The sequence below is a fragment of the Neoarius graeffei genome, chromosome 10, assembly GCF_027579695.1.
Source record: "Neoarius graeffei isolate fNeoGra1 chromosome 10, fNeoGra1.pri, whole genome shotgun sequence".
NCBI lineage: Eukaryota > Metazoa > Chordata > Actinopteri > Siluriformes > Ariidae > Neoarius > Neoarius graeffei.
The window spans coordinates 10,714,978-10,729,531 of NC_083578.1; the positions used below are offsets into that span (position 1 = coordinate 10,714,978).

General features: G+C 42.9%; 1 protein-coding gene across 1 annotated transcript in view; it reads right to left on the reverse strand.

Annotated features, from left to right (window-relative positions):
* rimbp2b (RIMS binding protein 2b) overlaps window positions 1-14,554 on the reverse strand; it is a 122,405-nt gene that overhangs the window by 33,981 nt on the left and 73,870 nt on the right. Inside the window, exons 11-15 of the mRNA XM_060931274.1 lie at window positions 14,157-14,308; window positions 13,448-13,704; window positions 13,120-13,324; window positions 9,380-9,520; window positions 7,247-7,402 (exon numbers count right to left, since the gene is read on the reverse strand). Of these exons, the coding sequence (XP_060787257.1) occupies window positions 7,247-7,402; window positions 9,380-9,520; window positions 13,120-13,324; window positions 13,448-13,704; window positions 14,157-14,308 (911 nt within the window). The remainder of the gene's footprint in view (window positions 1-7,246; window positions 7,403-9,379; window positions 9,521-13,119; window positions 13,325-13,447; window positions 13,705-14,156; window positions 14,309-14,554) is intronic.

The window sequence follows — 14,554 nt, forward strand, 5'->3', positions numbered from 1 at the left end:
GAGATGGTGAAGGTGATGATAAATATTTGGACGGTAGTAGTGGTGGTACGACTCCCTCAGGTCACCCGCTGTGTCCAGGAAATCCTCCTCCATGCCACACTGACGTGTTAGCGTCCTCTTCCTGCCTGTCGCCAGTGCACGGCGCTCTGCTGGGCCTTCGCTGTGGATGCTGCTGCTGCAATGCCAGTTCCAGCCACTGCGGGGGGCCAGTGAGCTCTCATCTTCGCTCCCGCAGTCCAGGCCACTATCTGGGCTCTTGGTGTTTTGCCTGCTGCTCCAAGTCAAGGTTCTGTCGTCTGCTGAGAAGCACTGGCGCCGTTGAAACTGCTTCAGAATATGGCTGCGTGCAGACACCCGTTCAGATTCTCTTGCTTTCTCCTCTTTCCATGTTTTCTGCTCAGCACCGGCCTCCTGCTCCTCCTCAGCCACCTCAGGGATGCTGTGGAGGCGCTTGGGGGAGCGCATTGAGCGCTGGCGGACCACCTCCCGCTGCAGGTCCCAGTTACAGCTATCCTGCTCCTCTATCAGGTCCTGGCGTCTGTAGTACGCCTTTAATGAAGTACCAGTGGCAAAGGCAAAATCCATGGTTGAACATGTTTGTTCCATTTATTAAATTCAAAAATTTTTTTTTTTTTTTAAATTTGAAGTTTGGAGTTTAGTTTGAAGTTGTTAGAACAGGCAGAGAAGACACGACCGTGCGCAAATGAGAACCAAAATTGGGGAAAAAAGAAAAGACAAAATAAAGACAGAATTAGTTCCAAGAGGCTGTGGCTGAAGTGCAAAGCATGCAGTCTCATTCTGCGACGGGCGTGGCATGCTGCGGGCGGGAATCTGTGGAAGGAATCAGTCAGGAACACACGGACCATACCAAAGATGGGTTTGAAGGAGGATCGCATAATGCAGGACCTACTCAAACTGAGGGCAATGACCTAATAGGAAAATCCTTAAAAGATAATTCCATATCCAGACATGAATGAGTTGATAAATGGTAAATAAAACATATATTTTTAAAAAAGGTCTTGACAAAAATGCAGGGGAAAATATTAAATGTAACATAAGAAAAAGAAAGAAAAACTGTGTGCCAAGTATATTATGGGAAAGGAGACCATTATAGTGATGATCTCATTAAAAGCCAGCATCAATTTATTCTAACAGTTTGAAAGTCAGTCATTTGAGCGAGACATTTGGAATCGACTTCCATCTTCAAATCTAAGTTTGATTTAATTGATGCAGCGATGCATCTGTTCTTACTTGACTTCTTTTGCACCGGAATGCCAAACATTCTCCTTCATGGACATATGTACAGTAGATGGTGGTGTGCACCTAAAAAATTAATAAATACGTACAAAAAGAGCATAATATTTCTGTCAAATTGAACCTCTTGTGGTATCCCCTCATGCACAAGTATTGGCTAGCAGAATTCCCAACCTGACCGGCTAAGACAAGTTCCCAACCTAAAGTTGGCACATCTTGACCATTTTGTCACAATTCAGCAATGTTTGTGGAAGGGTGGTCCAGGAGAATAAGCAGGTATCCTGCGGTGTGTTGGCCTGACTCCTGAGCAGCACTAACAACTGTTGCAGACCTTTGATGCTCAGCAAGTTTGGCCACAATCAATGTGATGAAGAAGCAGATAATGGCAGAGTGGGTCCAGTGACACTCCAGACCAGATCAGTCAGCTGGACTGCCTTGTGACATATCCAGGGAAGGTGCTTTCTCCCCTCTTTACTCTTAGATGCCATTAGTAAGTATTGGGAGAAGATGCAAAAGATTTAATTCAGTACGTTACTCCACAAATTGGTTCACTGAATGCAGGAGAATTTGCTCCAGGTCCATTTGTCAGTCTTGGCCAAACAAGAGGGGCACTCAGCTGTGAGGATTTACACCAGAAGATAAAGTACTCATTTTACCCCCCCAAGCTCTACATTACTCACCAAGTGGCAGGAACCTTTGGCAGGAACACTTCTGGAGAGAAAGAGTTGGCCCAGTTCCCTGTGAACACCAACTTTGCCCATCCCAGGAAGCACCAATTGCTCAGTTTCAAGTTGAGCGTTCCTGGTCATGCCAAATTCATAAAATGCTACCGTACATCGAGACACCCCAGGGAAGTTTTGCACAGCCTGTCTGAAGAACACAAAAACGTGCTTCTAAAAACGGGTGTCTGAATTTGATGCTTATCTTTTGCCTTCCATTGAGGAACTGCTTGATCAACTGGATGCTCTTTTTCTTCATCCCATAGCCAGCACGGGCTGTAGAAGCACTACTGATGATGTTTTAGCAGTCCATCATTGGTGTGTCTAGGGCATTTCAACTTGGCCGAGCCCATTCATCTCCAAGCTTGATCAATGGACAATTTAGAGTAGCCAGTTAACCTAATCGCATGTCTTTGGACTGTGGGGGAAACCAGAGCACCCAGAGAAAACCCATGCAGCCATAGGGAGAACACGCAAACTCCACACAGAAAGGCCGCCGTCAGCCACTGGGCTCAAACCCGGAACCTTCTTGCTGTGAGGCGACAGTGCTGACCACTACACCACGGTGCCACCCCCAAATGGATGCTGCTTGTTTTTAATCAGCACTGGATTTGACTAATGGCTTCTTGTCTCTGACTTGTGAAAACTGTCTTGGTCACACATGTTTGGGGAGGAACCCATAAATGTTTAAATGGCACATGGACTAAATTCCTCTTCCTAACAGTGTAACTTATCTCAGTTACAGCACATACAGCTGTATAAGAGTTTTCCAGAGACCTTTGAGACAGGCAGAACTCACAGTGAATGTTAAGAAGAGCTAAATGCTAAGAAGTGCAATTTGGTGGTTATAATGATGGTTTCTGGGCTTCAACTTAGGTAATCGACTGATGCATCCCCAAGTCGCCAGTGAAGTGTAACCTGGCTGATACTAAAAAGGTAGTGAGAGAGTTTCTGGGGCTGACTGGCTATTCTCATAGGTTCTAACCCAACTATTCTGGTGTCACTGGCCCCTTGATTGATCATGTTGAGGCAGTTTTCTGTGGGAGGTCTCTGTTGCATTCTCCTGAATTGCTGTATCTCAGTTGGAAGCTGTCTGTGAGTGAAATGAACTACATCAGCATTGATAAGGAGTGTCTAGCAATCAAGTGAGTGGTTTTCATCCTCTGATACTACCTACTCGAGTGGCTCTTCACCCTCTGTTCCAATCACATCCTGCTCCACTGCGTACCAACTCACAAATTACCCAATGGTATTTGGTTTACAAACAAGCTACGGTATAAGGTCAAAAGAATTGTGCACGGACATCAGATACGGGGAAGGTCTCCAGCTTTGAAGAACACAGTGGTTTCCCAGTTTCTTAAAGAGGAAAAGAGATGACCAAAGATTATCTCGGAAGGAACATTTGTCCTGTCTGAGGCCTTGAGCAGGTTTCCCTCAAGGATTTCTCTCTTGAGTTGTTCATTTTTCCCTTGAACCTGACAAACCTGACAGAAACATACACATCATGATGCAGCCATCACCGTGCTTTTTTTGTTTTGTAGGGTGTTCCTCCACATGTAATGCTTGGTATTTAGGCCAGGGAAGTAATTCAATCATGGCCTGAAAGTCCTTTATGTGCCTTTTGGCAAACTTTGTTTCATCTCTCATGTGACTTTAACTAAGTATCTGGTCTTCGTTGGTGGAGCTCTGCCGACATTTTTGTCCTTCTGGCAGATTTTCCCAATTGTACACGGGACCTCTGGAGTTCCTTCAGAGTGCACAGCAAAAAAAACTGGAGGACTGGCTTTGCGACAAGTCTGTAAATGTCCAGCCAGTACCCCTAGCAACACACTCCATCAAACCTGACAGAGCTTGAGAGAAATAAGAGGAAATTCTCAAATCCTGCTGTGCCAAGCTTAAAGCATCATCCCTAGAAGGACTTAAGGCAAATCACTGCCTTTCTTTAATTTATTTGAATATTGTGAATTATGCTTTTTATTACAGAGTATTTATTTTTATAGATTGATGAGATAAGAAGACAAAAGCTCCACAGCCACCGTTTATGAACTGATGCCTGAATGTACTGAGGCTTTAATTAGATTCTATAGTCTCTAGTCACATATCAACTGTCATGTCGTTACCGATTAATGCCGTAGAGAAGACCAATCAAATTATATCCCAAATATCCGAATGGCGATTTCCTTAAATAAGTGCAGCAGTCATGTCAGGTAAAGTCGGCATGCCTGGTCTTGTTCTTACAGAGGAAAAAAAAAACCTCATGGACAATTCTCATTTGAAGATGGAAGTTTTACACACTGACTGCAGCAGTGATGACAAAAAAAAATACGTTCTGATGCTCTTAAAAAAAGAAGACAACACTTATTTAAATATTAACTTTGCAGTTTTGTTTTTGCAAACAAGAATGCAGTCATGATATACAAAGATTTTCATACGATTCGATTAAACCCTTCTCAAACAGACACTTTTTACGAAGTCATCAAAATGACATGATGCCAAAAAAAGGTGACAAAAGAGAAAAACACCAACTTATTGCTGGAGATGTTTGCACTTGGTGTTTTCAGAGAACCATTTCAGCAACTGAAGCTGCTCGGTCATGTTTTGTGGAGCATGTTCAGTATGCCTAAAGGAGACATGTATTCAGATCATCTTCCCAACACTGACGAAAGCGAAACTGAACAGAAGTAGAAGCATGAGACAAACAGAACCAAAAGTGGAATAATCATTTCATTTAAATGAGAGTTGCTCACTTAAATGAGATTCCCAAGCGGCCTCATCACAGCTCAAGCACTTCAGCTGGTAACTTGTTATACAATATCTCTCAGTGTCAAACCAAACACTGCAACTTACACAGTTTACACAGCTTACATTTAAACTAGGGGTGTGACAATATATCAGTATGCAGGTATACTATGATAAAAAGTCTTTATCTTATACCAGTAACAATAAAGATGTCACGAAATAAAACATAAGCTTGAAAAAAAATATTATAAAATCTGAATTATGCTTCTTTTAAAATACATCAGTGCCTTATATGGTATATGTTTTCACTACTTCCACCTTTTATAGCGTTCCAACCTTATGCACTTGTTTGCGGTTAAATCTACAAAAACATCCCGTAATATTAAAGTGGGAAGAAATCAGATTGCAAGAGTATTTCCAATATAAAAACCCCAACCTTGGAAGTGCATAAGTATTTGCTCCCATTATTGTGAAACTCCCTAAACACCATGCCATAGAAAAGAGACATGGTGGTGACAGCACCAAATTTTTTAGCTTGGTAATGAAGAATGACATCATCAGCACATTTTGTCAGGATCCGAGTTTCTAAATTAATTTGGGGCCGGATTAATTAGCACCTTTAAGAGGCCGGTCCCAGCCTACTGGATGTACATTTGACACTCCGGATATATCCGCATGCTGCAATGTTATAGTTTTATGCCATTCCACCCCTAATTTAAACATATAATTTCAATTATTCTGTCCACATTCACTGGATATGAGCGATCGCGTGCTCTGATTGGCTACTCTTCTACTAGGATATCAGCTCGTATACCGTGAGTAGAGAAAAACAAAATGGTGGCGTGTGTTGCTGAACCAAATGAGGACGAAATAAAAACTACTCGAAAACAATGTGAATGTGGATAGAATAAAACAGTTATTCCACTCAATCTCATCGTACATGGCTTATAACTATCAGCTCATGTACGACTCGGTTTCCTGGAATACCTGTTAAATGTGTGTAGATATCTCATCATCTCTGTACTGTTTGACATATTCAAAACACAACTTCTTTCACAAATGCGAATTGTTTATAGAAGGACAGTCTTGAGAAAGGATCACATTAGTTGTATGCATAGAAGCTGATTTGTAGCAAGTGTTCCATGTATTCAGTATAAAAAAGCATATAGACATACAGTTTTGTACTGAAATGCCTAATGAAACAGCGTGCATTAATACATGCAGTGTGTGTGTACGCGCAGTCTCATGGAAAACCAGCAGTTCCCAATCCCAGTCCTGAAGAACCTAAGAAGTGCATTTGTCCGACACGAACACACTTGACACTGAGCGGCTGGATCTGGTGTTAAAGTGCAGAAAACGCGAGGATTTTTTTGTCTGCATGTTCCTTCAGACTGGTACGAAGAACTGCTGAAGCCGTTTCATAAACCTCTGTATGAAACATGACTGCATGAGGTTAAAGCGAGAGCTGGACCAAAATGAAATCTACATTTCATCACTCGAGACATGTTTGGTGTTTAAAACTTCCTTCTTTTGGGTTTTGTTTGCAGCTACGGGGCTAATAGGACGTTTAGACTTGTGTGGGTTTTTTTTCTGACACAATGACATTCTGGTAGCTAAGAAAATATTAATAGTAATAATAAGCACACCGTGGTATCATTATGCCCAAAGTTCGAAAGCCAAGCTATTTCTCTTCAGTGCGTCGCATGAGAAGTCTTGGCACCTTGGCGCTATCCGAGGTAAAGGGAACAGTGTGTAGCTTTCATTTTTGGCCAAACTATCCCTTTAAATCCGGGCAGCTCAAAGCCAATGTCGCCCTACCGAGCGCAGTGTGTAACACCTTCGCTACAACATGTTCCAATATCCCAGTTTAAGCTCCAAGCTTCTAAAACCTTCCAAAGTCACTACTACTTGAGCCAGACTTTGACCTCACCACAGGATGAAGCTTATCTTCTTAATAACGAGGTCTGTATGAGTCCAGGCTCTGGCTAACCCAGATATTCTGGTTGGCTCCATTTTATTGATTTTTTTTTCACTTTTGTGTTTTTTGTGCTTAATTAATCAGGGAAAAAAAAGGGTAATTAATTTAAAAAAAATGTAGTTCATATCAGAGAAATGATGCACAGGTAAAAATGTTTAAGCCGAAAACAAACAAACAAAAAAAATCCCACTCGTCCGCTTGCCGTTAGTCGGATCCATGTTTGATCAAAGGGACAGAATGTTGCATGAGGTTTAGTGCAAAGCCACTGCATCCCAGTAAAGAGCAGGGTGTTACGTCCTCATCACTCTTCCTAAGCCTTAACTCAAACCAGAAATCTTTGGACTCCTCAGAGTCTCATCCAATCCCCTTTAATCTCTGTCGCCCTTGTTTTTGAACCGAGTTAAAGCAGTACATCAGTATGCATTGGCTAATACCTTCTTTCCTCTAGGAGGCACCCTAGACACCACAGCATGCTCCATCCCTCTGCGTTTACCCAGAGGACCAGCCCCCACCGCAACCAACACATGCGCCGGCTGCTCGAGTGTGTGCTCTGTACCTTGAGTGTGTTGTGTGAGCTGATGCTCCGCCGGCGGCCTTCCTCCAGCTGCATCTCGCAGTACACGTCCTCCTCGTCCTCCTCCATGATGTCGGACAGATCTGAACCTCGGCTGCTCTCCGTGTAGTACTCCTCGCTGTGGGAGAAGTGGTGGTGCTGGAGAGAGAGAGAATAAACAGAATACAAAAAGAGCAAGAAAGAGAGGCTTCAACCTGACTTCAGATTACGAAAGAAAAAGAAAATCCTATTTTCACTGAATATGAAAACCTCTGAAAAAAAAAACCACTCCAAGATAAATAATTATATATTTTATATGGACACGAGTGTTTTACTGGGAAATACACCACTCGAATTTTTCATCCGAGCTCCATCCGGGACATGGAGAACGACATAAATCTCTATATGTCACTCGTGATTAAATCGATGAATTGTTTCGATAAATTTGGGGACATTTTGTTGTGTCGATATAATAAAAAGAAAATCACACGTTATCTTCTCGTGTCAGAAAACTCGCATCTTTCATCCAAAATACATCACGGATCTGAGTCACATATTTACAGTGGTGCTTGAAAGTTTGCGAATCCTTTAGAATTTTCTAGATTTCTGCATAAATATGACCGAAAACATCATCAGATTACTGCAACTAAATTGTTGATCAGTCCCGCACACCGGCTTGGAGGAATTTTAGCCCGTTCCTCCGTACAGAACAGCTTCAACTCTGGGATGTTGGTGGGTTTCCTCACATGAACTGCTCGCTTCAGGTCCTTCCACAACATTTCGATTGGATTAAGGTCAGGACTTTGACTTGGCCATTCCAAAACATTCACTTTATTCTTCTTTAGCCATTCTTTGGTAGAACGCCTTGTGTGCTTAGGGTCGTTGTCTTGCTGCATGACCCACCTTCTCTTGAGATTCAGTTCATGGACAGATGTCCTGACTTTTTCCTTTAGAATTCGCTGGTATAATTCAGAATTCATTGTTTCATCGATGATGGCAAGCCGTCCTGGCCCAGATGCAGCAAAACGGGCCCAAACCATGATACTACCACCACCATGTTTCACAGATGGGATAAGGTTCTTATGCTGGAATGCAGTGTTTTCCTTTCTCCAAACATAACGCTCCTCATTTAAACCAAAAAGTTCTATTTTGGTCTCATCCGTCCACAAAACATTTTTCCAATAGCCTTCTGGCTTGTTCACATGATCTTTAGCAAACTGCAAACGAGCAGCAATGTTGTTTTTGGAGAGCAGTGGCTTTCTCCTTGCAGCCCTGCCATGCACACCATTGTTGTTCAGTGTTCTCCTGATTTTGGACTCATGAACATTAACATTAGTCAATGTCAGAGAGGCCTTCAGTTGCTTAGAAGTTACCCTGGGGTCTTTTGTGACCTCGCCGACTATTACACGCCTTGCTCTCGGAGTGATCTTTGTTAGTCGACCACTCCTGGGGAGGGTAACAATAGTTTTGAATTTCCTCCATTTGTACACAGTCAGTCTGACTGTGGATTAGTGGAGTCCAAACTCTTTAGAGATGGTTTTGTAACCTTTTCCAGCCTGATGAGCATCAACAACGCTTTTTCTGAGGTCCTCAGAAATCTCCTTTGTTCGTGCCATGATGCACTTCCACAAACATGTGTTGTGAAGACCAGACTTTGATAGATCCCTGTTCTTTAAATAAAACAGGGTGCCCACTCACACCTGATTGTCATCCCACTGATTGAAAACACCTGACTTTGATTAACCGCAAATCCTACAGGTTCACATACTTTTGCCACTCACAGACATGTAATATTGGATAATTTTCCTCAATAAATAAATGACCAAGTATAATATTTTTGTCTCATTTGTTTAACTGGGTTCTCTTTATCTACTTTTAGGACTTGTGTGAAAATCTGATGACGTTTTCGGTCAGATATATGCAGAAATCTAGAAAATTCTAAAGGGTTCACAAACTTTCAAGCACCACTGTAAATTCTGTTGGCTGACGTTGAGTGGTACTTATAACGAGTCGGGGATCTTTTGACTCATTACAAGTATGAATAGGTGGGCCTTAAAGTAGAAAAGGTTGAGAACCCTTGGTTTAAAGGCTAAAGATCTGTAAAATGTCTGACATCCGATATGTCCTACATCTTACATGTCTGCTCAGTTCAGAGCCCCTGAGAAAGTCGTCCACTGAGGCTCCTCTCCGCCTGGTGTGGGGCGAGTCGTAAACATCGTCCTCCTCGTCGGAGTGAGGAGTATTATTCCTTTCACTGAAGATGTTCCTTCTCTCCGGCTGAAACATCCACACAGATACATGCACGTATTAGTAATAATACATCACAACTAGTGCTGTCAAGCGATTAAAATATTTAATCGCGATTAATGTCGCGACTGTCATAGTTAACTCGCGATTAATCGCACATTTTTGTCACATGAAAAACCATTGTAATTCTCTTATCAGAATAAAAAAGTGAATGGGCTTGCTTTGTACCAGTGTTTTTTTTTTTAATTGCAGAGCATAACACGTCTTGTCACAGCCACTGCAAAGTCGGGCTGGAGCCGCCGATGTGAAAACGAAACCTAAGCCGAGCACCGTGGCTCTTCGTCCCGAGGCGCGGGGCTAGCGCGCCCTGCCCGCGCTGGTTCTTTGGGGGGAGGGCAGAGGACTCTGGCTGTGCGGGGCGTGGCATTACAGTCTAGCTGCTATCGTTTTTCTAAGCAAAGTCTCTGTTCCAAGTTCCTGGCAGTTTCAAAAGCTTATGAAAAACCTACATCATGTCACAGATCGTTAATCTCGCGATAAAAAAATTATCGCCGTTAAAATTGAGTCAAGTTAACGCGATAATAACGCGACATTTTTGACAGCACTAATCACAACACATATAGGACAGTATGGCAGTCCATGAGGAATATGGTCACAGTATTGAATCTTTACAGTGAAGAACTTATAGGCAGGCCTGGGCGCCATTATTAACTTGTTGCTTTTCCTTTTCAGAGCAACATTAAAACCTTAAAGCTGGTGTGTAAGCGGCAGGCAGACGATATCAATCACATTCAGCAGGACGGGCTTCCTACACTGCAAAAAATACAAATCTTAGGAAGTTTATTTGTCTATTTTCAAGTCAGAACATCTAGCCACCCTTATTATAAGACATAATTGCCCAACAAGCAAAACCTCATTTAGCTAGAAAGGCTAGTTTTTAGACAGTCCATCTTGAAAATCTTGTATAGACAAAATGTCTTGAAAAAGTCTTATTTGGAGCACCTTTGAAAATAAAAGTTTTTTTTAAAACAAGTAAGTACATTTTGGACATTTGTCAAATGCGGTTCATCTTGTTTCAAGAAAAAAAAACAAAGTATGCTTGTTTTGGGAATAAATGAACTTTACTGAAATCTTTGAATCTTTCATTCCAATTCAACTCCACCTTACAGATCCTAAGTTTACTGCGAGTGTTTTCTCAGTCATTCAGAGTGAGCTCCTTCTAGATGCTGTACAGACTCTAGACCAGACAAGTGCCTTCAAAAAGGCTATGAGTGAGTGGAGGGCGTTTTAGTGACGTCTTTTTGGAATGCTGTGAGTTAAGTTCAGTGGTTTTTGTTTTTTTGTGCCTGATCTTGTAAACCCCTCGTACACATGAATAGTCAGTGCCCCCAAAATGCACTGTTGCTTTGGCGTTGTATAAGCACTGTAAGTCAAAATGCGTAGACTTTTTTAAATTTTTTTGGTGCCTGAGGTCCTGGGGAAGTGGAATCTTAAGAGATGTTTTAATGTTTGAATGTTGAAATGGGGAAAAAAATAAACTTGTTGCAATGCTACACGTGCCGTCAACTTGATTCAAGATAGTCTCTGGTCTCTCATCTAGAGTATTTTACTAATTACAGGTCACAAAAGGAGAATCTTTTAAGCTAGCAATGCTTAGTTGTAGAATTTAACAATCCTAATATTAGTATATTTATCTTAAATTCAGTTTTTACTGCTAAGACTTTTTGTCATGAATTTAAGTGAAATACCCTTAAAATGAAATAAATAAAAATGACTTGAATGGCTAAATGTAAGAAGTACGATCTTGTTATAAGAACTATTTTGATTATTTTGACTTAATCAGATCTCGCATAAGAAGTTCCCCAATCTTATTTCATCTAAAAACAGGTTAGAGTTTTCATCTTACTTTAAGAAATCTTACCAAGTCAAATTTGACTAGTTCCACTGGCAGATTTTTTTCACCTGATTCAAGCAAATATGCTTTGTTTTAATCTTTTATTTCTTATTTTTGAAAGGCCATTTTTTGCAGTGTAATGCACTGTGATGTTCAAGATTAGTCAATAAACTTCTTCTGAATTAGACTGTGATGCAACCTGTCAGAGTTCAAAGATTATAAAACGTGTCGGAGCAGTCGCATGAAATAATGCCAGATAAAGATGAGGGGGCGGCACGGTGGTGTAGTGGTTAGCGCTGTCGCCTCACAGCAAGAAGGTCCTGGGTTCGAGCCCCGGGGCTGGCGAGGGCCTTTCTGTGTGGAGTTTGCATGTTCTCCCCATGTCCGCGTGGGTTTCCTCCGGGTGCTCCGGTTTCCCCCACAGTCCAAAGACATGCAGGTTAGGTTAACTGGTGACTCTAAATTGACCGTAGGTGTGAATGTGAGTGTGAATGGTTGTCTGTGTCTATGTGTCAGCCCTGTGATGACCTGGCGACTTGTCCAGGGTGTACCCCGCCTTTCGCCCGTAGTCAGCTGGGATAGGCTCCAGCTTGCCTGCGACCCTGTAGAAGGATAAAGCGGCTACAGATAATGAGATGAGATAAAGATGAGGGATGAAAATTAATCCATATACATAAACATAAAGCAGACAAACCATCTTTTTTTTTTTTTTACAAGTTTACACTGTGGTTAAAAGAAGGAAGAAAACTGGCCACATGGGCAACTTGGGGGTCACGAATCAACCCTGTGTCTGAGCAATCATGGGGCAAATCCTTTATCCGTCTTGTTCAAATCTTGAGCAAAAGTGTAAAGCAAGCGTTGCACCAGGCTGCAAGAGAAACGTCCTGTTCGGTGATGGAAGTAAAAGTTCAGTATTGACTTGCGCTCAGGAATGAGCCGGATATCTGTCTGAAAAACAACCGCAAAATTTTACACGCAAAAATGTATAATTTCATCGCTCTGACAGGACGTTAGGGCTGAAATATAAATATGTCCTGCTTTACGACTCATGACTAATGTCATACACTCACCAGCCACTTTATTAGGAGCACCCATAACAACCACCTGCTGTTTGATGCAGTTCTGTAATCAGCCGATCCCTTGACAGGAGCACGATGCATCAAATCACGAGCTTCAGTTCATCAAACATCAGAATGGGAAAAATTGTGATCTCACAGTGAAGTGTGACTGACTTTCTTTCACTGTGCCGTGGGTGTTGGTTTGAGCCAGATGGACTTTTTTTTTTTTTGAGTGTTTCAGAAACTGCTGATCTCCTGGGGTTTTCACACACAAACAACAGTCTCTAGAGTTTACACAGAATGGTGCAAAAAACAAAAAACATCGAGTGAGTGAGCAACAGTTCTGTGGGTGGAAACAAACGCCTTGTTGATAAGAGAGGTCAGAGGAAAATGGACAGATTTGAGGTGGTTCGAGCTTTTTTGCCAGGAAGGATATCGTAACTTATATAATCACTCTTTACAACTGTGGTGAGCAGAAAAGCATCTCAGCACGCAACAGAAAACAGAAGAACACGTTGGGTTCCAGTCCTGCAGCCAAGAACAGGGCTCTTAGAATCAAGAACAAGTTCCTATTAAAGTGGCCAGTGGGTGTATACTGTATATCATATTCATCTAAAGTAATATTTTTAAAAGTTTGTAACGCAGTCTGGTCAGCTTCAGAGTATTTTGACGTTCACCTTATGGTTGGCGCCGTGTCTCTGAGCCGCCTGCCTCGCCATGGCGCGCGCCACTGTGTTGGAGATCGGCGTTCCCTGAGGCTGGGGCAGGATCCTCTGGGTCACATGCGGCGGTGGTGCTGGCGGCTCCAGGCCGTGACCCCCGGCGGTTGGGCGTGGCAGGGGCGACGGGGCTCGTTGGTGAGGCTCCCAGGGCTGGCACTGCCTCCTGCCTGCTTCTGGCTCTTTGGCGTGGGCATCTCGGGCACTTGGGAGGAGTTTGGGTTTGGAGAACGGCTGAGGAGAGGGTGGGGGGTGGATTTGAGGTTGAGGTTGAGAAGGAGGTGACTGTGTGTGTGGGGCTGGCGTTGGTGTTGGTTGTGCGTGGGGGAAGCTCTGTGGGTAGGTTTGGGGGAAGGGAGGTGGGTGTGGGCGGGACTGGGGCGGTGGTGGCAGTAGGTTGTGTGGGATAGAGGCAGCGTTGGAGTCTTGCGACTCGCCTTGAGCGGAGATGGTGCGTACGACAACTTCACGTGCTTCCAGACACTGGACACGATTCAGCTCCACTGTCACGTAGTCCGCCGTGGGGAACATTACCTCTGCGATCTGTCGCACACAACACAGAAATGTTTAGATTTTACAGTATATGGTTCACGGAGTGGATGTAAACCGACAGAACGACATCTCTAGCGCTCCAATCACTGACAGACTGCGGTACATTCTTCTTTATCCTTATCCAGTCCATGTAGAGGTAAGGTAAGGTCATGACAAATCTTTACTATTCTGACTGATCACCTTCATCCTGATCCACTTCTGTTTTTTTTTTAATCAATCACGAAGATGATCAAATTGTTTATATCTATAATATAATGAACTATACACACACATAGATATGTGCTATGGTACGTATCACTCAGCAGATGGTGACAGAGAGCAACATCAGCCAAGGAGACGCTCTTCCAAAATCTGATATCAGATTATAGGTGACGGATACAGAATACACTAACACAAGGAGCTGATGCTGATATTGCACTTACCCCCTTATCCCACGTACTGACCTTTTGACCTTTGGTGCAGACCACGTAGCCCATGACGTTGGCGCCATTGGAGGTGCCGCTTGGTGAGAGAGGAGGGGGTTTCCAGTGCACCTGCAGAACCCCCGGCGATGTCCCACAATGCACCTGGACGTCTTGCGGAGGGAACGGCGGACCTGGACGAGAGGACAGCAAGAGGAGACGCTCTGAATGGCTGAGCTGTAACCTGATAGAGATGAAAGATTCAAAATGCAATTCTCGTCTGTACCTCACTCACGAAAATGGCTGTGAAGACGGATTGGGATTTGGAATCACAAAATGCACCAGGATGGAGATATAACTGTTTTAATTTTATTTATTTATTTTCCTAGTCACTGGGTATATATATCACTGGTTTTGTCTGCAAGTGAGACGACCAGTTT